Below are 24,531 nucleotides of genomic sequence, written 5' to 3' on the forward strand. Positions count from 1 at the left end.
ACCGCAGAAGGAATCTGGCCGCGCACTTGCACAGGTCTGTTCCGCCAGAGATCGCAGCATCGCAGCGGCCAGCACGCTCCTGGCCATCTGCCCTCACTAGGCATGGCCGTTCACGGCGGCGCTGCAGAAGGAAGCCACGGAAGGGCTTCCTGGAGAAGCTAAGAACTACGTGGTGAAAAGCAGTTTGTTGGAATTCAGGTGGGTACTGACCTTGTACCCAGTTGTGCTGGTTTTGGCTGGGGTAGTGTTAATTTTCTTCACAATAGCTACTATGGGGCTATGTTTTGGATTTGTGCTGAAAACAGTGCTGATAATACAGAGATGTTACCATTTCTAAACTTTTAGAGAAAATTAGCATGAAAATTACTAGAGAGGTAGAGAAGCCCTCTAGTTTCTAGTTTTTTTTTCAAAAACTATCTATTTTGCCATCATAAGCCAATGCAAAACTGCTCCCTCTTTTAGATTTTTTATTGCTTCAAAAGTATCAGGGGATAATGAAGTCCTTGCCTACTGTTTGATACATCCCATTGTCATTAAATTATTTTGTCTAATCAAATAGATTCATGTTTTTGTTATTTTAGAAGGAATGCATTGGACCTGGTAGGTCAATACCATTTAGTAAAGCATCACTCTGAAGCAAAAAAAGGGAAATTGCAGGGTTGTGCTTTGTGTCATAAGGTACTGGATCATTAGATGAGTGTAACTGCATTTGAAGTAACGAGACTCAAGCATGTTGTTGGGAAAAACTGGTTCTAAACATTGAAACAACCTGGATAGGTAAAACTGTATAGTTACTTTAATACATCACAAAACAGGAAATAACTGCTTTATTCGTCAAACATTAAGAGGAAATGTTTAACATAGAAAAAACACTTCTAAAGAGAATCTACCTTACCTTGTGCTCCCTTGTTAAAGACCCACAGGCAGCTTCAGACTCCAGACTTTCTGAAGACTGTAAAAGAAAACAGGAGCTGAAAAACCCTGTAAGAGGAGAAAGATCTAAGATTTTGACATCAGGTCAGCGGTTTTGGTCAAACTTTGAGAACGAAAGTGGAAGTGTTAGTGATTGGAGAATAGACTTTAGGGACCCTTAATTTATGAGTGGGAGTGAAAACAATTTTAAGGAGAACAGCCCTTTTCCCGCTATCCTCAGATTCCGTACATGAAATTCTCGATCTTGTTTATAGCTCGGAGGGCGTGCATTCCAGCAGCTGCAAAATGTCGTGTCCGATCTGAAGTCTCGGCCTCAGACACGTGCCACACCCAGAAGGCCGAGAGGGATTTTACCGAGGGTGACGGGCGCTGCTGCCTGTTCCCGGCGGCCGCCGCTGCGGCAGCCCGGCAGGCGAGCGAAGCCGCCGCCGCCGCCCTCGGCAGAGCCACGGGCCACGCCCGCTCCGCGCCCGCAGCCGCCCTCGCCCCTCGCCCCGCCCGGGCAGGACAGCCAGACCCCGCCGGGGGGCGGCTGCCTTCCGCCCGCCCGCCTCCCGCCGGGCCGCCCCGCCGTGCGGGCCGCGGGCCCGGCCCCTCGCGCCCCCGGGCGCTGCTCCAGGCACAAGGCCCGGACGGCGCCGCCGCCGCCGCGGGCAGCTCCCACGCGCTCCCCCGGCGCCGGCCCCGCCGCGGAGCTGCGCCGCGCCCGCCGCCTCCTGGGGCGGGCCCAGGTCGGCGGGGCGGCCCCGGCAGCGCCAGCCCAGCCCGGCCCCGGCCCGGCCCGCCCCTCGCCGCGCCCAGCCCTGCACCTGCCTCCCGGCGCCGCCCGCTCGCCGCCGCCGGGGAGTCGGGCCGAGCCGCCTCGGGAGCTGCTGCCGGAGCCGGCGCCCGCCATGGGCACGGGGCACGGGGGGATGCGCTGCATCAAGATCCTGCTGTTCATCTTCAACCTGACCTTCTGGGTGAGCGCCGGGCCGGGCGGCGCGGAGCGGGGCCGGGCGGAGCTGCGCGGCCCGCAGCACCTGCGGCGGGTGCTCCCGGTGCCGCGCAGGGGCGGCCGGGGCCCGGGCAGAGCGCGGGCAGCGAGCGGGCTGCGGCCGGCGGAGGTGCCGGGGTGCCGCCCGCCTGCTCCGCTGGGGCGGCCCCGGGGCGGCCCCGGGCCGGGGCGAGCTTTGAGGAGGTGCGCGGGTCCATCGAGGAGCGCTGCAGGATGGGCTGCCCGAGTTTAGGCTGCAGGGTGGGCTGCCCTACCCGTGCTCTCGCCTGTTACTCGCTTCTATCAATACACAGCTTTTCCTAGGAAAATATGCACTTGATATAAGGTGACTTTGCTGAGAAAAGACATCATCTTTCTTAACTGATAAAGTAGTGACCATTTCCCCAATAAGCATAAAATTTAAAACAGGAGGCTGTGAGAGGTTCTCCCAGCATCCCACACAGCATAATGCAGTGGAACACTTCTTCACAGCATCACTATGCTTTTTAGTAATGTAATTTCAAATAGTCAGCCAACGGCTGCTACTTTCACAAGCTCATCCTAAGAGAAAGTCTTTGCATTATATTGCACGCACTTTGCTGAAAGCTACCCTAAAGTGGCAATGAATAGTGTCTACTGTAGAGGCCTCAAGATTCACAAAATGCTATGCCCATTCTCTCCTCATTGCACCCTTTCAATAGCCTCACAGTTCCATAGCACAATTGAAGTCAAGCTTTTTTCTTTCACTTTCCCTCATGCTGTGTTCTTTCGTTCCAATTCACTATTTTTTCAAAAGAAATCACAAAATAATCCTGTTCAGCCTCTCTGGAGCAAGCAGTTTTGGGCTTTTGTCTACTTTATGCTTTAAACACAGTTAAACCAAATGCTTTTCCCTCTTGGTGACAGCACTGCAAGCTCCGGGTACAGAGTGCTGCTGTGCTCAAGCTGTAGGAGCGGAGTGATGTTACCCAGCTGCAGCTGCAAGTCAGTAGAAGGACAAAGCTTTGTGTTATGTTGTTCCACAAAAGTGACAATTACTGTGTTTTGTTATCTGCCTTTTCACTGAGATGGAAGAAACCATCTCCTCAGCTGGACTGGAGGCATTCATTTCCAACAAATCCAAACTACCAGAGGCACTTAGAAGCCTGGATTGACCGGAGGGGGCTCCTAGCGTGCTCTGGCAGTCCGAAGGCTGAGCCCATGCCTGCAAACCAGGAGGTTCAAATGCTACGACCAGGGTGGCAGGGGACCCTCACACTCTGTGCTGTGACAATCCTGTGAGGAAAGCTGTGATCCTAAGCTATTCAGTCATATGCTTGCCTGCTTTCTTTGCTTGCTGTAGCTATGCCCGATGAATCAAGTGCCAGGCAATGCAGGGCAGATTAAAAAAGCACCATGCCAGGCTGCCAAGGATATGGTAAGCAACAGGTGTTTTGTGAACCTCATTCAGGTTGTACAGTTACTACAGATCTAGGCTCTGGGCCTCCATCAGAACAGTAGCAGGTTCCTAGATTTCTAGGTTGGAAAAGACCTCAGAGATCATCGAGTCCAACTGTCCCTAATCCCCATTAAACCATATCCCTAAGCAGATCATCCACCCAAATGATCATTGTGCCTGGTCCTGCAGGATGCTGAAGCTGTCTGCCAGGACACACGCCATTGCCTGGTACTCTATAAATACGTCTGGCATGTGGTCGGTCTTTCCCCTGAAACAACATACCTTGATGCTCCTTTTGATCTAGTCTTGTTTGCATTAAAGGGAATTTCTCCTTGCATTTGTCAGCATCTGTCACTTGTTTGTCATTTCTGTGATCCAAGATATTGTACCTTGTAATAATCCTTTTACCTCCTAGTTCTGATAGGGGGTCTCATGGTGACTTAAAGAAAAATGCCCTGTCATAATCTGTCCAAACACACTTAACTTCAGATCCCTAAGAACAAGCCTCTCTTTTTTGTTAAGCCTCTAAACAGAACCCTTCTGACAACTGAGCAGCAGCAGCAGCAGCAATTCTGAAGTGGCAGATGGTCTCCTGTCATTTGGTATGATGATTTAGAGTTAGAGGTCCAGCTGGTCTGTCTGCAGCATCATATATCCTGTGACACTGGAGCTGCACCTGTGGTACAGGGGAAGGGGGCACCTCTCAGCCCAAAAGGCTGTTATTTAGCCGTAAAACAGCTAGGAAAGTTGGAAAAAAAAGTCAACTCTGCCCTAGAAGTTTGTGTGTGTCAAGCCAGCAGGGCTTAACTCGTGGTCACGCAACGCTTCCCCATAAGGTGCTTTTCGTACAGTAGCAGCATTGTGACTCCAGACCCAGGCCCTCAGTAGCCTCCAGCATCCTGTCTGACTACAGTGCAGTTCTCAGGGTTAGGAAAGAGGGCAGAGTGTTCCTCATTGGTTTTGCAGCCTGTCTGTTCTTCGCATGGGCACACCCTGCCCCTCTGCAACCCTTCCCCCTCCACACTCCATTCCCCATTGAAATTCAGGCCAAATTTTGATGACTAAATGAGCTTACTTATAAGGTTTGAAAGTCACTAGTAAGTTCAGAAGCACCACTACGTTGAAGAGCTGAAAGAAAGAAGTACATTGCAGTGTAATAGGAATTCATAGTTACCAAACACTGGCAAGTGCTCCCTAATTTTCTGACAGTGCAATCCTGAGCTGTGGGATTTCAAAAAAGCCTAAGGTTCCAGTGACACCTCTTTGATGCTCTTCAGCCAACTACTAAAATATTGACTGGTCTGTTTATCTTCCAGCTGGCAGGATTGGCTGTCATTGCCTTTGGTCTATGGCTGCGGTTTGGTGGGGTTATGGCAGACTTTACTTCAGACAAAAAGTCTCCAGAGTATTTCTTCATGGGTAAGTTAAAGTGCTTGTGATGACAGTAGCCTTTAGCCTTGGTTTCATCTTGGGGCATGTGACATACCTTATGCATTGAATTATATGAAGGCAAACAATTCTGGGCTGAACTACACAAAACTGGACATGCTGGTGCTGTGTGTCAAGTGCATGATGGCCTTCGTCCTTTCTCTGCTTGGCATCAACTTTCTTAGGCCTAACTGAACTCTTCTCTCAGATTTGGGCAAATCCTCACACAGCCTAAGTAAATTGTGCTAATACTGTCAGCATAAATGTCGGGATGGATCAGAAACTCTTGGAACCTGGGGCTCACCAATATGTCCTTCTAGAGTTTTCTGTGCAGCTGCTAGCCAACAAAACAACAGTGTCACTTCTGAATGTTTCTCATACCAACGCAGCAGTAAAACCTTTGCTCACCGGTTCTCCCTGTGTCTGCACACAGAGGCACTCAGATACAGTGACAAGTATCAGAGCAAATCCTTCCACAGCTGAAAAGTAAAACTACAGTGTTCAGTCATCTCAAGAATGTTTGTCAAACCTAGGCAGGAATTGACTAGTTCCCCAAGCCCGCAGAATTGCTATTGGTCATATCTGATTTTAGGCATTTAAGATAATTTTTTTTTCTCCCTTGGATTTCCAGGTGGGTTTTCTAGAAACACCACCTGTGTTACATCTCTACAGACATCCTTAAATAGCAGCTTTCGAGGACTACCAGCAACTGCATTTCTCTATCCATTGGTAATTGTAATGTGTCTTTACACCAGAAGAGTCAGATTTTTTTTCTGTTTTAACATATCACTGCTAGAGATGGACTCACTCAATAAAATCCAATTGGTGCAAATATTTTTGCCATCTACGAATGCCAAGTGTGAAGGAATATCCAGTCCCACCTTGTCCATCAAGCCACTCTGACAGGGTAGCCAGGAATGGAAGTTGACCTAGGATGTCCTGTGGCAATCAGTTACCCATCACAGGAATATTGCGTGGGCTGTGCAGTTACTTGAAATGCCCTGATTCTCTTGGAGATCTTGACTCTGATACACCATAGCCCTAACCCCATGGTTGTTTAATATATGCAACCATGCAAGAGGCACAGAGCTGACTGTGTAGTATTGTAGGAATAGATGGGTAGAAGGTTATGTCCGGCAAAGCTTCTCTGGGAATTTATGAGGCTGAATAAAATCATTCAGATGAAAATTTGACTGGGACCTGAGGATTACTGTAAAATACTCTGTACCACAGAACTCTGCACTATTCTGCACTGAGAGCCAGGAAGTACCATTTACCTTTTCTCTTCCGTCTGAGCTGCTATGTCAGCAGCATATTAGATCACCAGCTTCACTTCCAGATCCAGTATATACCTGCTGAATTTCCTATGCTTTATCTTAGAACTCTTCCCTGCCTCATCCGCTTATGTTTGACCCTGGAGATTCAACAAGACAGAAGGACGTTCTGGCCTTCAAAATCAAGTACTGTTGGTTTGTTAGAAGCCAGAAAGTAATATATTCTGTGATGTGAATAAGCACCACAGTTGGCTCACAGCTTTGCAGTGCAGATTGTAACACCGTGTAAACAAGATACTCTTTGGTGCACGTGTATTTAAATCTCCAAAAGGTTTAATCTGCTTCAGTCCTGAATAGGAATTACAAAGCTGTTTAAAGTTGTTAATTTTGGGAAGTCCTGGGGAATGTTCTTGTAAAAGTGACATTCAACTATTGGGCTGTCACATGTATTTATAGAGCTGTATGCTGTAATACGTAACGGCAGGCAGCGGAAATGCTAAGAAACAGGACAAAAATATGTTGAGAATTCTTTTAAACTTGCACTTTGACTGAATTCTAAAGCAAAGTTTTGGCCCTTTTTTGTAATAGGAATTGTGCTCTGAACAGAGCATTCCTGTTAAATAAAAAATATTCTGCTGCCCTCCTTCATTAAAAATCATGTTAAATGCTGTTATGACTTCTGCGCATCTGATGGGGCAGCCATTCAGAAGCCTGAGGCTGTTCACAAGCTCACTAAGGCAGTGGTAAAAGAATGGTGAGAAGTTCAGTAATGGTGGGTTTTTTCAGCAGACAAGGCTGCACTTGATGGTTGTGCTCAAGAGCTTTACCTCTCCAGGAGATTTCAGCTCTGAGTTCCCCTTGATAGTTGTGTATTGGGCCCTTCTCACAGAGACTCTAGGAGTGGTGTTTATTTGGCTTTATGTGTTTGCTCTGTAACGTGCATTCTGGGTGACAGCCAGAATTTTGCATAGGAATTCTTAATATGGAACACTGTGCACCACACAAGGAGCAGCTGCTCAGAGGGCTGAAAGAGAAAGTGAATCATCAGTATGACTTAGAGATACAAACATATGGCCATATATTTAAACATAATTTCTTTAGCTCAGTTCCTCTGACTGCTTTTGTGGCTGCTTTGCGATAACCCAAGCTCCTGTGATCAGGTCAGCTTTGTGTCAGTGCCTGGAACAGTGCAGCTGCATTCCGAATTTTCTTTGTAGGTTGAAGCACTGTCCAGAATCACCATCTTGTGGAAAACATCTCTTTTCCTCACTTCTAAAGTGCAGTACATTCTGCTCTTTTTGTACCTGGATTGAGCTGCCAGCTGAATCTAACCAGCTTCTTTCTTGTGCTTCCTTGTGATTTTTTTTCCTGGATCTGAAATGTTGTTTTAGTTTAAAATAATTGATAATTATATCCTTGCATTTTCCATTAGGCCAGAATGACTCTCCTTAAATAGCCTTGTTCTTTACCAGCAGTCCGGCTGTCTTTTCTGCCCCTGGAATAGTTCAGGCCATGACTTGGCAACCAGGTCTGTTCATCTTTTCCAGCCACTGAAATGTTTTTGTTGGTTTGAGAACAACTTACAGGCAGCAGTGCTGAGGTCAAGCACATACGTGTTCTTAGTTTTCTGTTGCCTGTGGTTTTGTGTTCAGTGATGCATATTCCCCACTGCAGCTTGCAGTTTTTTAACCTACAACATAAAAGCTTAAAATTGGAACTCTATGACCCATGCAGTCTCTGTCCACTTTACCAGATGTATCTTACACTGGAGCGGCCTTCTAAAATTGGGCATCCTCTCTCTGTAGCTCCCCAACTTTTAGAGTTACCACTACATGACAGGCATGACAATATTTTCATGTTACTCCATCTCATAGTACTTTTTTTGTGTCTGTGCTTCAAGTGGTGAGGCAGAACTGTAGCTTGCCTGTTCTATTGCAGTTCAGCTCTGGTAGATTTCATAGATTCCTCTCTTAGCTGTACTTGAGAGAAAAAAAAAGAAAGAAAGAAAAAAAGGTAATTTCAGTAAAGGTCGATAGCTGGGCTATTACATCTTTTATCTGAGTTGTCTGTGACATTGTACTGACCAACTGGAGAAAAGAAATAAAAGTCTGTAGAATAAAGGGAATTCCCTCTGATTGCTTGTCCTTTTGAGACTCCTGTACCAAGACTCTGGTGAGTTTTTTACTGAGCAGGAAAGTCTGCAACAATCAGAGAGATGCTTGCGTGAACGCAACACGTCAGCATTGCTGTCTCACAATTAATTGGTCCTTAATTAATTCTTTGTACTAGTGCTGTTCTTAAAAACATGTAAAGCACAGAGGTGAAGACAAAGTACCTGCTAAGTGCAAGTTGAGCATTTGTGAAGTAAAAACTAACATGGGGACTTTTTAAGGGTCAGTTCAAGACACCTATTCTCCCCTCTTTGCTTTGAGTGGATGAAGATGAAAGTCTATTCTGGTTCCTTGGGCAACATGGAGGACAAACTCTCTGTAGCCCTGATAAATGAAGTGCAGAGGGTCACATCACTGCCAGTAGCAATAAAAATGAAGTGTATGTACTCAACAAGCCCCATCAGGAATGGTAACAAAAACTGATGAATGTGAATGAATCAATCTGGATGACTTTCTCGTAACTGGCAGCACTGAAGCATTGCTTCTCCTGCACAGCCAGAGCTCATGAACTTTCTGCTATGTTATGTTCTCTTTGTTCTGGTTCCATGACCCAGCCTGTGGTCTTCAGGGCCAAACCAGTTGTGGACAGAAGTTTCGGGGTGGCTGTGGCTTTTTTTTGGGGTCTGTGAGAGCACGAGTGATCATTCTGGCTTTGAAAGGTACGGTTAGATGGCGCATGCCTTAGGATATGAAGTCATGTCTGGAGTTGAAGGATATTAGTAGTTTTTCTCCATAGCAGTAGGTGCCCATACAAACAGCGAGTTGGCCAGCAGTTAAATCCATGTAAAATGCAACTCTCTGCTCCCGTGCCTCATTTTGTTATATTTCTATTCATGTGTTTTGGAGCCAAGCACTATACCCTTGGTCAACAGTATTTTCTCGCCGAATCCGTAGCCTCTCAAATTCTATCAGCCTTTAAAATGAGACCTATTGGCAAAGTAGCCTCTGTGTAGAGATGCAGTACCACAAGAGGAGCATCAAATGGTCCTGCCATCATGTATTGGAGAGAGTTTTAGCCAGTACTTAAAACTTAAGCAATGAACTTGTCATTCTTCCGATCTTCTTTTGTGCAGGTCTTTTCTTCTGCAGGTGAAGAAGAGTGGCCCTGAGTAGAAAACGAAAGCTCCTGCACTGGAAGTCTGCCTAAAAAATATGACACCACCACTACCACTCCCCAAAAAAACCTTACTCAGAATGAAAGTTATTCAAAGTCCTCAATCTCTGTGCCGGATCATAAAACCTAGCAATCAGTTCCTAACCAGCAGTCAGTATCCCACCTGGCAGAGTAAAGGCAAGGCCACCACAAAGTCAGAATTCTGACAAAGCAAGCTAATTAAGCCTACGGGAATAATCTGTCCATCTGCCTCAGGTTGACTGTTTTACATTTGCAATATGCTGAGATTCAGGAGGGTGGTTTTTTTTTTAATGAATCACTTAAGCATGATAGTGCACTTTATTCTTTTTGCCTGTTAAACTGTCCTCCTGTGTAAACCTTTCTCTCACCCTACCCTCTTTGTGTGTAGCTATCTGAAAGCTAGACAGTTCCACACAGCAGCAACAGTTGAACTGACAGTTATGCCATTTCCTTCTTTGACGCGCCCTCTTCTCCTTCCTGGAGGCAGCCGCAAGTCGCCCTGGGCCTGCACACCGGTCGCGTGGCACGTGCCGAGCGCCAACAGTGCCGCTCACTGAGTACGTGGGGTCTCCCTCAGCCTACTGCAGCGAGCGACCAAGCAGGTGTATCTGGTTCTGCTCAGACTGCTCATGCACAGGCCAGAGCCCAGCACCACACATCAACACTTCTACTTTTCCAGAAAAAAGCCACCTGCAGCACAAGACCTAGGTGACTGAGGATAAACATGTCACTGGTCCTGCAGGAAGTACAAAGACATCAGGATGTTTCCTCTTGTTGTAGCAGCACACTAAACTCCATGAATACTCAAGCTTTTTCAGTTATACGCCTTGTTCTTCATACATACTCTCTTTAAAAGGACTAACTCTGCTCTAGATGCCAGTCTCTAAAGTGGCTTCTAGAAAAAGAAACAAACCAATATAATCCATTATGTCTCAAGGGAAATGTCCTGTGTTGTTTCATTGTGACAGAGCTGGAAATACAATGGGACTGTCCACGATGAAGCCATTGAGAGGAAAGCATTTTGTCTGCTGCAAAAAATAAAACAGGCAACAAAAAAGCCCTTAGCTCCTTTTTGGGGTGTGCCACTTCAAAAGCATCTACAGAGAGAGTTTTGGTTGAGTTGGCTTGTTTTGTTCCAGAACTTACTTTTTATCTGCACTTGTGTCGGTAAAGACGGCTCTCTGCAGAGCCCTCACTTTTGCTACTCTGGGGGTTGTGCATTCCTGTGAACCCATGATGGCCGCACTGCTTTCTGTTTTGAGTGGCTTGGAGCCTGTGCATTTAAGCATTAGAAGTGTAAAATCGTTGTTGATATCTGCATGGAAATGTATGCATACACACAGGATTATTCAGGGTGTCCTAATCTAGAGAGGACTGCAGAGAATTGTGAGAGGATTTCAGAATACCAAAATGACTGAGTATTAAAAAGGCAGATGAAATACAGTATCAAAAAAGCAAAGTGACGCAAGTGGTAACAGATAATCTACGCAGCATAAACACTGACAGACTTTAAATTAGCTATGGCCACACAGGAACATCATCTTAGACTCACTGTTAATTGCTCTTGACAAAAGTGCCTTGCTCAGCTACAGTCAAAAAAGGCATATAAATGTCAGAAATTATTAAGAAAGGAAGTGAGAATCCAACTGAAAAATTTTAATTGTGTAAATTGTGTAAGTTTCCAGTGCACTCAGTATCATGAATGCTGTATGTGGTTCTGGTTAAAAGGATACAATGAAACTAGAAAAAGTACCAAGAAATTTGACAAGATGATTATCATACTATGCACTATGAACAGCTTCCATATTAGGAAGTTTTTCACACTATTCATGTCATTAAATTGTAGAATCTTTTGCCACAGGCTTCTGTGAAGTTCAACCACGATAGTACAGACCCGCCTAACACAGGTACATTGACTACATCTGACTTCAGTGAGGTTTGGTAGAGGGTGAAGTAGATACTGACAGAGCCATTGGAGACTACTGAGCAGGTAACAGCTGACATACTTTGGCTTATGTAAATTTGGGACATATTTAGGGTTGTGAGATGCATGTGAGCAAGATATCTAACAAGTGCTGGCTTTCATGCTGGAAGAGGGAGGCAGTGGACAGGGATGTAACATTACAGTGAGGCTTGCTTTTAAACTGAAATTCAGCATTTGTGCATCAGCAGAAGCCTACAAACTGGCTGGTATCAGTAATGCTTTTGTGGTTCCAGGAAGATTAACCATTAACCTGTTGAATTCACACAAGACATGTAATAATGTCTGTGCATTATGCTCAAATTAAGGGTATGTTCCAATCTCTAGAAATTCATCTTCCTTCAGAGGACTCTGCCTCTTCTCTAGTTTTGTAAATGTATTTTATAGATAAATATACTTAAAATCTATTAACACAAAAATGGTAATCTCTAGTACCAAGCCTGTTTCAGAAACTGACTTTGCTACCATGTTCACATATGCAATTGTCCCTGTCTGGCCTGTTATTTCCAACTCCTGCATATGTTTCTCATCTTTTCCAATAGTGCATTTGCACTACAGGTTCCGTGGTGCTCTACCGACCTTGGGAGCCCCAGTCCTTCTGTGGAGGAGCACATCTGCCTCCCAGACTGCAGTGCACATACAACCTCTCAGGAAAATCTCTTCAAGTCATGTCTGTGTTCTAAGACTCCTGTCATCACTGCCTCTGGATCCCTTATACCAAGAACAGAGCTTCTTGTTTTCTCAGTGGAGTATGAACAGTTGGTGGTTTGTTCAGAGTTAGTTACTCAGCCCAAAAAACAAAAAGTAGAATTATTTAAAATGGAAAGTGACCATAGCAGCCAGGTAAACAAGAAAACCATGCGAAATAAAGCCAACTAGAGAGACAGTGTGTGTTTGTCTGCTCCTGCTCTTTGCAGTCTCTAGACGGGGATTTGTATCTCAAAGCTGTGAGTAAGATTGGGAGAAAAACGAACCAACCAACCAAAAAAAAAAAACCACACAACCCAAAACCCAACTCTGGAAGTGGGTTCTATTCCAGACTCTGAAATTAGATCTCTGCCTAGGCAGCTGGCAAAGAGTGTCTGGTGATGGTGGTGACGGTTCGTGCATTGTCTGAAGTAAGAATAATTTTAATGTTCACATTAGTAGGTTCCTACCTGCCTGGTTGTGTTGAAATGTTTCCTTTCTGTTCATAAAACATTGGTAGTACACACTTCTGCCTATCATGTGATTCTTTGCAATGGGAGCACAGAGAGACTCTAGTTCTAAGGACACAGTTGTTACTCTGTCCAAGTGCCATATGACAGACTAAAGAACTGGTGACACGTCCTGTCAGATTAGTCATGCGCAGATTTGCATGTTACTTTGAAAACGGTTTTTAATTGCCCTAAGAAACAACGAACAGATGTCTTGCAGATATCACTTGTCATTTTTCCAAAAATGAGGCCGATCCCTCCCTCACTCTTGATACACATAAAGACTTGTGCAGTCAGCAGCTATAAATTCCATCTTTCTCTTCTACCTAGTCTAAAATGATTAAATTCTGTTTTCACTGCTAATCACAAAGGTTTAATTCATCCAAAAATGACACACAGAATACCCTTTATCCTTCCTGAGGTGCTGCTTCACACTTGCAGATCTGCTGTCTCCAAGTAGTGCCCCAGTAGCACATACGTGCTCATACTCAGAGAAAACTATCTTTTGGGAGAACCCTGTGCCATGAACATAGATGCCGATCTAGAGATCTCTCCTGACTTGTGGATTTGCCATTCTTCACTACTGGGAGTCATAGGTTGCTCTGAGATTGCCAGGTAACTTTTTAATTCCCCTTGTAATTGCAAAGCAGAGTCTGCTAGAAAATGAGAATCCCTCCTGTTGGAATTTTTACAGGGAAAATCCCCATTTGACATTTTCCTTTCAGGAAATAATGATTTTCCCCATAGGATGAATCAAAAAAATCATGTATGTAGAAAAGCTGCTGCTTTACTGCTTTCTAAATTTGTTCTTTGCTCAATGAAACAATGGCTGAAGTATGGGCTTACCCCTCTCTTACACTCTCTATTTTTTAGCCAGAAGGGAAATCGTTTTTTTGTTAGGTGTTTTCTCACTTGACTTACTGCCAAAAGTGGAAGTGTTAGTTTCTCTTTGCAGCTTATGAAAATCTGTGTGCTTGTGTTTGTGGGTATTTTAGCACAGCTAAAACAAATGAAAAAACAACCCACCACCCCAAAACCTGAATACTTCCCCACAAAAACATCAAGAGAATAGGCTCTGTCCAAAAAACCCACAGTCCTATGACACTTTGTTTTCATCTTCTCATGCTCTACAAAGAAGCCCGTATTTCCTCCAGTACCCCTCATAGCTATTGGTGTCCTTGCTGCTTCTGCTCAGATCAACCAATTTTCTATCGCATTTTGCACATGGCTTTTAATTCCTTGGAATATGCCTCTTCATCCCTTTCCATTCAGGGGCTGAGAGTGACTTGCATGCAGGTGCAATAAATATTCCTGCATTGTAGGCAGTCGCAGAGATGGCAGGTTTCTGCCATCAGGTCTAGTGTTCGCCCTCCTTAATGCCATAGCAGTGTGCCCGTTCTCAGTATTCTCTCTCCATCTGTTGTCTGCTCCTGTGTGCTGACAACAAACTCGGAGACTAGTTAGTTGTCAAACGCTCTCTCCTCTTCATTAGCAGACATGGATCAAAGTGACAAAATTAAGAATCAGGAAACGAACAGAGGCAAGAAGAGGCAAGAGGAAAAATTTCACACAGGCCACAAACATTTGCTTCCTTTCTACCTTGTATTTTTTTACTTCCGCTGCACAAAAAGCTGCAGCTAGACAAGTCTTCTCAAAATTTTCCATTCACCAAAACAAGCTCTCAACCTTGACCTGACTTGCACACTTCTTTTTGCTATGTGGAGCTTTCTGTTGGTTTTGGAGCTATCAAATGCGTTCCATTTTGTGACTATAAACTAAGTGTCTTTTTTGTTTCTCTGCTGTGCTGTAGGTGCCAAACTGGAGGCTATGCCAAGGCTTTGTATTTTACAATGGAAGTGCTTATGAATAGAAGCTGATTAAGGCTTTGCTTTCTGTCCTGCTTTTTTGAAAGGAACAGGCTTTAGTGAAGCTTAGTTACTTCTAACACATGATATGACATTAACACCATGGAATTTCTGGGTTTGTCTGCTTGGCCGATCCTAACTGGACTAACTTGATTGTTACCAGTGCACGATGTCACTAGGTAAGGCTATGATTCTAAGAGGTGCCATACATTGTCACCCTTTTCTTTTTCTTTTCTTTCTGGAGAGTCTTGGTTCTCAGTTTAGGTCTATTCCTATGAAGAATTTGTGGCAATCATGCCTATATTGCTGCATATAGCCCTCTAGGAAAAGAAATTCTAGCTCCCTGTCTTATATACTTACACTGTCTAGGATATTTCTGTATCTATTGCTTTGATACCCTTCCTGGAAATCATCTTCTGGTTGAGCATACCTGGATCTGGGTGCTAGGAAACCTCAGAGTGCAAGCTGAGAAATAACCTGGTCAATTTGGATTTTTTTCAAGCCACTCTTCAAGTGTCTCATTCCTGTGTGAAAGATTGCATATGTGTATATAGCAGACAAGTAAAAACATCTTTAGTTTTATGTAATTTTTTTAAGTATCATCATTATTTTCCATCTAGAAATATCTCTCTCAGTATCAGCAACGACTAGTCCCACGCTGGGAAAGGACAAAGCCTGGAATGAACTCTCCTGAACAGAAGGTGGTTTCAAACTCTGGGCTGGCTCCGCCGTGGGGCCAGACGCTCAGCGAGCCCCGCTCTGTGCCGCCAGTGGTGCGAGTCCTTCCTGTAACGCGCCTTAGAAGGGAAGTTCTGATTGAGGTAGCGGTTTAGCATGAGTCATGCAAGTGAAATGTTAAGTTTGTTCTCAGACAAAAGCAAATCCAATTCCTCAAAGTTGTCTCACCCTTAAGCCTCAGAAAGCTTTGATTTGCTAGCTGGAAGCAATAAAAATAAATGGGAAGACTTTTTTCCAGTTGTCTTAATCAAAAATCGCTAAGTTGCCTGATAAGTAATTACAGGGACTGGAACAGGGCGTGACATGCAGAAAAGGGTCCAGGAAACATCTTTGTAATTACACTCTGCTTGTTACCATGGAGATGCCAGAAAATGTCATTTTTGATGTTTGGCAGTTGAACAGCAGGTTCGACCTTAGAGTTGTTTTTTGTCTTTTCCAATTCATCTTCCACGAGGGGCTGACCTTTCTCTCCTGAGCCGTATGTATCTTTGTATATCCCTCCCTCAGTAAAAACCACTATATTGTGAATATGTGTACTAGTATTAGCTTGAAGAATGCTCAGTCCTAGTAAGTTACAAGATGCTGAATATGAAAAACCTAGAAAATACAGAATATGCACAGTCAGCAGCAAATCCCACATATCTGGCATCACAGACCTGGCAAAGCCATGTTAATTGGAATTGTTTTACTGCTATTTAGCAGAATGTGTTCCTCAGCAGCAATCCTTGGCACAAGAAAGGTAGGGGGCAAGAAGGCTGGAGGGGAGAAGGATCACAATAGGTGGTATAGATTTATGGCCAACACACAGTGAGCGGGCAGCAGGCAGGAGTTTCCCTTCTCCAAGCAGGCTGCATCTGCGTGGCAGAGTAGCTAGGTGCTCCGTACTCGTATACTGATTGATTGATTGATTGTTTTTTCATTTTCCTAGCAATCATTGCAACCTGTCATTTATAGGGCTTTCTAGTCCAGGCTACACAAGACCTGCAAACAGTAAATGCCAGCAGCTCTGTTAACTGTAAAGATTTGGGTCAGATTTTAAAATAATGTTTAAATTGGTAATTGAGAATACTAAACGTTCTCAGTTTGCATAGTCAAAGCTAGGAGCAAGGCTCGCCGTGCCCTCTAGTGTGCACAGCCTGCAGCTCCACTGTCCCCTCGGCACGGCACGCAGGAAATGAAGCAGCGTTTTCTAGCAGTGGATTGGCACGGCGGACTTCTGCGTGTCCTCCACGTTGCCCACGCGAGACAAAGCCCAGAATTACAAGGCAGTGCACGGAGCCTGTTCTTCGTTGGCTGGCACGGCACTCGGAGACAAGGCACAAACACGGATTGCGTGTGTGGCCTAGTGGGAACTGGCACTGCACGTGAACAGATGTATTGCCCCAAGCACAGACCAAGTGTGCAAGTTTACGAGCGAGGAAAGAAAAATTCTGTGCTCTGCTTTCCTTCTGTCCTAGATAAAGCCCATACACAAAAAAAATCCTGTTGAATGTGAGTATTTCTAGCAGTTTTACAAGTGGCAGAGGTGAATTATTCCCCTTATCTCTACCATTTTTGCCAAGGTCTGAACATAGCTAGGGTCCTAGTTCTTTAGCTATGTATGGGGCTATACTGACATCTCCCATGTTCTGTACTTGTCTCAGGCCTGGGCTTTGCTGGCAGTCTCATCCCAGATTGCTTCATTATCCTCTTAATTAGAAGATGATCTGCTTAATTAGTCTGATGATCCGCTATTTGCTGTTCTTTATGTCACTGAATTTGTCTAGACACAGATAGGCCAGGTTGGATGAGGCTTTGGGCAAGCTGGTGTAGTGGAGGGTGTCCCTGCCCATGGCAGGGGGGTTGGAACTAGATGATCTTTGAGGTCCCTTCCAACCCAAACCGTTCTATGAGTCTATGAACTCCATGTGCTAACAGCCTGAAGTCCATTCAGCAATGCAGTCCCAGGAAGAGGTTGGCTGAGGTGTCTGAGCAGGCCCCTAAACAATTCAGTAACTGCTAACACTTCTCTGCAAATGTCCAGAACATGAAGGCAAGGCAGTTGCCACTGGCAGCTGCAGAGCCACTCTGATTGTGCTTGTTGAAATAAGGTGGTGGGAAGGTATCCTGCAGTTCAGAGTAGGGCAGCATGCATCATGAGATGCTGGTTGTAGGCCATGCATGCAAGGTTCTTGGCCTCTAAGTCTTAGATACTCTACTGCTTTTGTACAGAATCACCCTTTTCTAATACCTGCTGTGATTTGTGTGGTTCTGTGATTCTGTTTTCAGGCAACTTTTCTCCAAGTCTTCTGATGACAATGCGTTGATAACATTAGCCCTTAAAAGCTACTGGTACCTCCTATTCTGACACTTGCATCAGTATGTTGAAAGAAAAAAAAAAAGTAAAGTACTGATACACACCTGCTCAGTAGGCAGTGAAGCAGCTACTTATCATAAAAGGCAGATGCCATGCTCCAAATCACCGAACTGTAGACAAGCTTCCATTCTCTGCAGTGACCAAGCTCAGGACTATTGCTGAGCTTATGACCTCCCCCAGGCTGTTCCTGCCACTCATTACTTTGCCAGAGGGTGCAAATTCATTGTTTCATTCACTTCCTCTAACAGCTTTCAAGGGGTTTCCCCAATCATCCTCTTCTTTCCAATAGCAACCAGACTCGGTTGCACCCAAAGCACTGATTTCAGAGGAGTATCACACTGTAGTGCCTGTACCTTCCCTGAAGATCTTCAAATGTCCTTTTTTATGTACTGCCAGGCAACTGATAGAGCATAGCCAGGTAGCTTTTTAAGTTGCACCTCTACGTAGCAGTACAGCACATTTCCAGGCCCAGGTTTCACAGAAATAAGCCCTCTAACAATGTTGGATTTTTTTGCCTTATGTTCCTCACTGAAGAGTTGTAAGGTGGTTCTGGATGGGATGGTGTATGTTCTTCCTGGACTGAGCTGCCCTTGGGACAGAAAACTTGGGAGGTGGAAGTCATCTTATTTGTCTTCATGAGATTCTCCATGAGTTCTGAAGAAATCATTGGTCTCCTTTTGTGGCGAGAATAACTTTTCTGTGTAACAGGTGTTCTTTGGGAGAGCCAGAGACCGTTGTTACTTATACATGTGGTTTTGACAAAATAGGTAGCAGACTTTGGGAAGAGAAATCTTAAATTCTTGTCTGATTCTGATTTTTCATAGGACTCTATGTATTGGTGGGAGCAGGGGCTCTCATGACCACAGTTGGATTTTTTGGGTGCTGTGGAGCAGCGCGGGAGTCTCAGTGCTTACTTGGAGCAGTAAGTAAAAGGTTTCAAGAGCCTCGGCTGCGCAGGAAAATCATTCAAAAGCATATGCTTTGTGTCATTAGGGAGAAGATCTTTGCTGTCCAAGACCTGAAATGTCTTATGTCCTTTCAGTGGCTCATCTAGCATCTCTAGCCACTGTGCTATTGCAGAGCTTCCATACATGAAGAAGTTCCATTGCTTGTCTCATGTGATATATTTCCTGGAATTACCTTCTTACTTTTCTGAAGCTACCATCTGAGCCACATCTTTGCCATTTCCACTTTTGTTTCCATATTACAAGAAATCTGACTTGACACCCTTCTTATGGACCCTGCTTATCAGCTTGCTTTCAGTTACTGCATGGGCTGCTGAGGCCTGGGCAAGGACGAGGGACTAACTGACAGTCCATATAAAGCAGAATTGTGCAAGGTATATTAATATAAGATTCTCTTCTTCCTCTGCAGTTCTTTGCTTGCTTGTTGGTGATATTTGCAGCTGAGGTCACTGCTGGAGTATTTGCCTTTATAGGCAAGAAAGTGGTAAGTAGCAAGCAACTTCTAATGTAATAACAGGGCAGTTATGGATTCCAGTGCCAACTGACCTACAGTCTGGCTCTTGCATAGGAAAACTTTCCAGAAGACTTTTCCCAGAAAGACTCTGTGACATGCTGATCTGGAGTCAATGAGAGCTTATTATCACAAGTCCAGAATGGGATGCAGTTTTTGCCTCCTCTATTAAAGAAAATCCATAGGTGTGGTTCAACCATCCATCCACAAGGAGCATCCAGTGGAACTATACGTATGAGGGTATTGCTTGGGAAAAGGGCAAAGAAATTCAAGCACTGAACTTTTCCAACTAACAGTATTTAACCAAAACACAGAACATGGCATATGTATATTCTGACCCTTGCAGAGTCGCTCTGAATGTCATCAGGCCAAAAAATCTCCTATCTTTCCAATCATGGTACCTCAGTTTACCAGGCATAATTTTCTGCTCTGGAGGTTGATGACACAAGCTGGAAGTCTGCACTGGACTGAGGAGGAGACTTATATGCCACTCACTTGGAAAGTCTGATTTCTGCAGGCAATACAGGAAGCCCAGAAAATCTATGAAGACATTTATGATGACTATATGAAAAACCCAGGAGGGAAGGTCAACAGGACTATCTATCACTACCACTTGGCTGTGAGTAGTCCTCCTGAGCTTTAATACCTTGCACTGCTACTCCACTGTCCCATTACCCTTTAAAATTCAGAATGCCTCCCACTGAGGTATGAAAGAATAGAACTGGGTGTTAGCCAGAGGCCCACAACCTGGTTTCCTGATGGCTGTCAGAATTCTAGTTTCAGATCCCTAGTGATCCCTGCCTTTGAAAGTGAAAATAGCCAGGCTTTTAATTTTAGCTGATGCTTCTGGTGTTTGTTGTGCGGAAGATATGACTATTATGGCCCTTTGGATATTAAAATCCAAGAATAAATACTCACAAATCAGAGAGAGGTAGAAAGGTCTGAGTTTTATCAGAGGAAAAAAACTGGACCCATGTCCTAGGATCTGTAATGTGGCAGATCCTGTCACTGACTGAACTAAGTAGGTAACAAACCAGAAGCACATGTGTGACTCACTTCAGGCCACCCAAAAAGTGTCTGAATCAGAATTAGAACCTGTGACTTCCTGAATCCTATTTGTGTCCATCTTGTATCTACACTGCCTCCCACAGAGATCAAGCCCAAGCTTTGTTGCTCCTTACAGCGTTCCCACGTTCTTTAGAACAAACATTTCACAACCTCAGACCCTTTTGTCCTTCTCTCCATAGCTGTTATTTCTGACCCGAAGAGGAATTCCAAGCATTTTGTGGGAGATAGGCAAACCGGAAAAACAAACCCTCTGAAACACTCTTGATTTATTACTGTCTCCAAACCCAGCACTATGTTTTGTCAGAAATAAAGATTCTAGCATTCTCCATTGTAGCTTTTGTGCATTGCCCATAATTCTGTATGCACTATTTAAACTTTCTGCTTTCTCCCTTTAGCAACTCCTCCTTCCTTGTAAGACAGGTATCTGCTTTTCCAAAATCCGCTTGTTTGCTTTGTTATGAGATACTGTGATAAAAATCCTTTCTGAACGCTGTTGCTAATACAAATTTGTCTGTTTGCTATGGCTTCAGACAATTGAAACTGATTTTTGACAATTTTGACCCATGCAGTTGGAACTCTACCGGAGGCAGCAGTTAATATAGGGAATAAATTTATTACCTGATCTGTATTATTGTTTATATTTTTTTTTAGTTATCTGTTGTCTCACTTTCAGTATGAAACAAGTCTACGGTTTCCCCTTCTTTGATAATCTCTCTCTCTCTCTCTCTCATTTAGCTCCAATGCTGTGGTAAAGATAATATGGAACAACAAACGGGATTACCCTGTCCAGAGAATATCCAGATGCCAAAGGCAAGTGTCCTCTGTTCTGGTTGTTCTAATCACTTTTTCACATCAATTGTTTAGTAAAAGAAAGGAAGAACTTCCTTTTTACCTTGCAAATTCCAGCATGAAATTCCACGTGAAACGGAGCAGAGCGGAGGCAGAAGTAAGTTGGAGGTCGTATCGAACATGCCGAGCCCTCATTTCTGAAGCCTGCTTGTAGCGTCCCGTGGTAGCTGAGGTAGTATTACACCGTCTGAAAGAAAGGGGGAAGGATGTAGCAGAACAGGAGTCCTAAATGAAAAGCCCTGTGAAGGCTGAATTTTGGCAAGTGCCCTAATCAAGCATGGAAACTCCTGACTAGAAACTGTTGCTATTAAGAAGGACACTGTTCACTTCTGTCTTTTGTGGAATCTGCTCATGAGTACAATGTCTGAAGGTTCAAACGTCCCCATTTAGCATGGCCTATGATATAAAGGGCTTTAAATTTAGGTAAAACTGATTGTAAAAAAACCCTACTTGTATGTGTCAGCCTGTACAGGCAAGAGGTCTCTCTAGAAAAGGGAATATGCTGTGAAAATTGTCCAACAAAACAGGAGGCATAGATGGAAGAATTAGGCCAATGACTGCAATAATACTTTTCATGTTTATCTGTGTTTAGTGAGAACAGCTGAATGAGTTGGTTGGAGTATATTTTTCTCGGAGTAAAAATATTTCAATTTTGTTTTTAATAGAACTGCCTGGTTGAAATCCAGAATGTAATTGATGCTAATCTGCATTTAGTTGGAATTGTTGGAATTGCAATTGCTGGCATCACAGTGAGTAAATCCATATTCTCACTCTGAAATCTATATTTGAGCCCAGTACCCTGTCCCTTACTCAAAGCTTTGTGGAAGGTGTTTTGCAGCAACTGGTGAGATTCCTCAAAGGTGCAGCTATTCTTATCACTTTCAGTGTGTCTTCTCTCTGGGAATTGCCTACATTGGCACAAGCAGACTCGTTTTACCAGTTTATTTTGTGTCCTTAAGGTCCAAAGTATCTAATGATAATCTTATTTTGTTGTAATAGCAGAAAGCAGAGTGCCCATGAACCAAACTGAAAAGCAAAAAGCCGTAGCAGCATTTCATCTATTCCAAAACAACTGCAGATGGATGCTTTAGGCCCTTTGAGGATCCATTGCTTAGATTTTGTAAGGAATAGAGAGTACCTACCCTTTGTATAGAAATGGTTTTTCAGGAAAATTCATGCTGTAGCATTGGTTCAATGTGAAAGATAGTTTATAGACAGATTTTTCTAGGTCACAGATCCAGTGATCGGTATGTATTTGGTTAAAAGAACAGGATTTAAACTGCATAGTTTCCAGAACAGCATTTCTTTCCTAAACGCATAGCACCTAGTTACAGGTAGCTGTTTCATCAAACTGTGTCATCAAAGCATCAATAACTTTCGTTCCAGTCTACCTTCTCCCACAAGTGCGTGTTGTATTCCCAAGGTCAGCTCCTTCATGACGGAGCTGTGACCAACAGATGTCACTCTGCTGCAAGGATATAGCAGGAGTGGGCAGACTGTATCAAACACAGGCTTTAACAGAAAGCATCTTCCAGCATGCATGTGCCATGACTTCCTCCAGACTCAGAAACAAGCAGCAGTCTGAAGTAGCATGAGGAGCCTGAATATTAGTAAAGAAATTCACCTTTTAGCTGCTCTGAAAAGAAAGAGGTTCACGGACTTACTACGTGGACACTGAAAAGCAGATGAAGGGTTTACGTATGTAGAAGAAACCATGGTGTGGGTAAAGGGGATTAAACAACCCTGTGATTTGTATAAAACGTGAAGGTGCACTCAAAAACACAGCAAAGCAACATGGGTGGGACAGAGTTCCAATAACCTCATTGCTCAACACGGATGCACCAGAAATATGAACATCTCTTCATGGCGTCGCACCTCAGATACAGCAGAAGTGGTGAAATTATAACCTCTTTAGCAGCAAAAGCACATCTGTACATTTTTCTGTGCTTGTTTCTGACACTTCATGTGGTATGACTTCCTCCTTGGGGAGGTGTGCGGGGAGAGGATATGACCTCAGTGGTTTAACTGCCTGATAATACTGCTCACCTCCCACCATTAGTAATGAAGCCTCAGGAGGTAGTTGCTAACTGCTTTGGAGAATCAAACTGTGGCAAAAAAGAAATTTCTGGAGACTCTGGCAACACCCACTTTTCTCTGCTTTTAACATTCCCTCAGTTAACTAGCTCCCTAACATGAACAGAGTTCTATATTTAATGTATAGTCGCAGTCTTGAGTAGTAATTGCTGAGAGCTTAGCTTTCTCTGTAAAACCCCAACGCTCAGCAGCAGCTCCAGAGACCTGGCTCCTCTGGAATTGTTCTCTGCTCTATTCAAATAGACATACAATAGTCTATGTAGAAGCCTTCCGAAACTCAGAACCTTTTGATGCAATACTAGGCATAATACCAATAGTCACAGTTATTGCTGCCAGTGAAATTTATGCTAATAATCTTACTGTTTGGGGCTGTTATGCTGGCCTTAACATTTAGAACAAAGAACAGTGAAACTAGTGCAAGGAGATAAAATCTTGGCCTGGCATATCAGTAAAATCGCTTTTATGTTAATTGTCTGATGTCTTGGAGTTTGTAGCTAGAAGCAGTCACTTGCTACTCTACCATAAGAACCTTCAGATTGTTCTGAGATACAGACTATTTTGTAACTGTTTTGTAAGTGGATCCCTAAATTGCATCCCTTCTCTTCTAGATCTTTGGCATGATATTCAGCATGGTTCTGTGCTGTGTGATCCGTAACACAAGAGACACGATCTAAAACTTCCACTACACAACTATGTTCCAGGAGTTCCAGACTAAGCTTTACAAGAAGTGCTCTTCTACCCAATTTAATAATTGTAATGCATTTTAATTAGTGTTTTAACATACTGAGAGGAAAATATCTCATTAGGTGAGCAGGTGAATTGTATTAGTTACAGTAAAACTGAAGTGGAAAAAAAAGAGGGTTAAAATGTCCTTTTTAATGAAAAAAGCAAAGATGCATCTAAGACTAATTTGATTTTTAATGTTTGTATATGTGCAATTAAGAGTTTACACATCTATAGATGTTATATAAGCACATGCATATCTCTCCTTACAAATATATATGCACATGAACAGGTACCTGTATATGCAGTACCTTGTTTAGGTAAGTATGTGCAAATGGAATATGCTGTGTGTGCATGTTTGCAGGCACGTTCTTCCAGCGTCTCACTACGCAAGACTGTGCACGCACCCATAGGCATACAGTGCTTGAAACTCTTTTATATTCAGCCCGTTTGCCAAGAATTAGCAGAGGAACAACACGATTTGAAATAGCAAGACCTATGATCCATTTTGTAACCGTTCTTTCCAAAGCCCAAACAGAGTAGAATTAAGAAAACTGGACTTAATTAAAAAAAAAATTAATGCTGAAGGGCATGCTCCAGCAAACTTTTAATTATTATTTTTTTTTAAGGACTGGACCCTTTATGCAAATGCAGAAAGCTCTGGGGAAGAAACATGTCCAAGGAGATCCAGGCTAAAGGAAGAGAGGGAAAGAGGTGGGAAGCTGGCAAGATAACGCAGTTATCTGGGAGCAATTGCAGTGCAAAGTGTGCTTAAGCTTCCCAAGCTAGCCTGAGACACACACAAAAATAAATCTGCGAGTTTAAAGAGG

The 24,531-nt window shown here is 43.8% G+C and overlaps 1 protein-coding gene across 1 annotated transcript; it reads left to right on the forward strand.

The window, feature by feature from the left end:
* Nucleotides 1-1,826: 1,826 nt before the first annotated feature.
* Nucleotides 1,827-23,907, forward strand: TSPAN2 (tetraspanin 2). The gene is made up of 8 exons (XM_086627353.1): nucleotides 1,827-1,895; nucleotides 4,664-4,766; nucleotides 18,316-18,413; nucleotides 18,866-18,940; nucleotides 19,485-19,586; nucleotides 20,771-20,845; nucleotides 21,550-21,633; nucleotides 23,587-23,907. The coding sequence occupies exons 1-8, from the start codon at nucleotides 1,827-1,829 to the stop codon at nucleotides 23,650-23,652; spliced, it is 672 nt and encodes a 223-aa protein (XP_086483479.1). The 3' UTR covers nucleotides 23,653-23,907.
* The last annotated feature ends 624 nt before the right edge of the window (nucleotides 23,908-24,531 follow it).

This window comes from Tauraco erythrolophus, chromosome 27 (genome assembly GCF_009769465.1).
Source record: "Tauraco erythrolophus isolate bTauEry1 chromosome 27, bTauEry1.pri, whole genome shotgun sequence".
Classification (NCBI taxonomy): Eukaryota; Metazoa; Chordata; class Aves; order Musophagiformes; family Musophagidae; genus Tauraco; species Tauraco erythrolophus.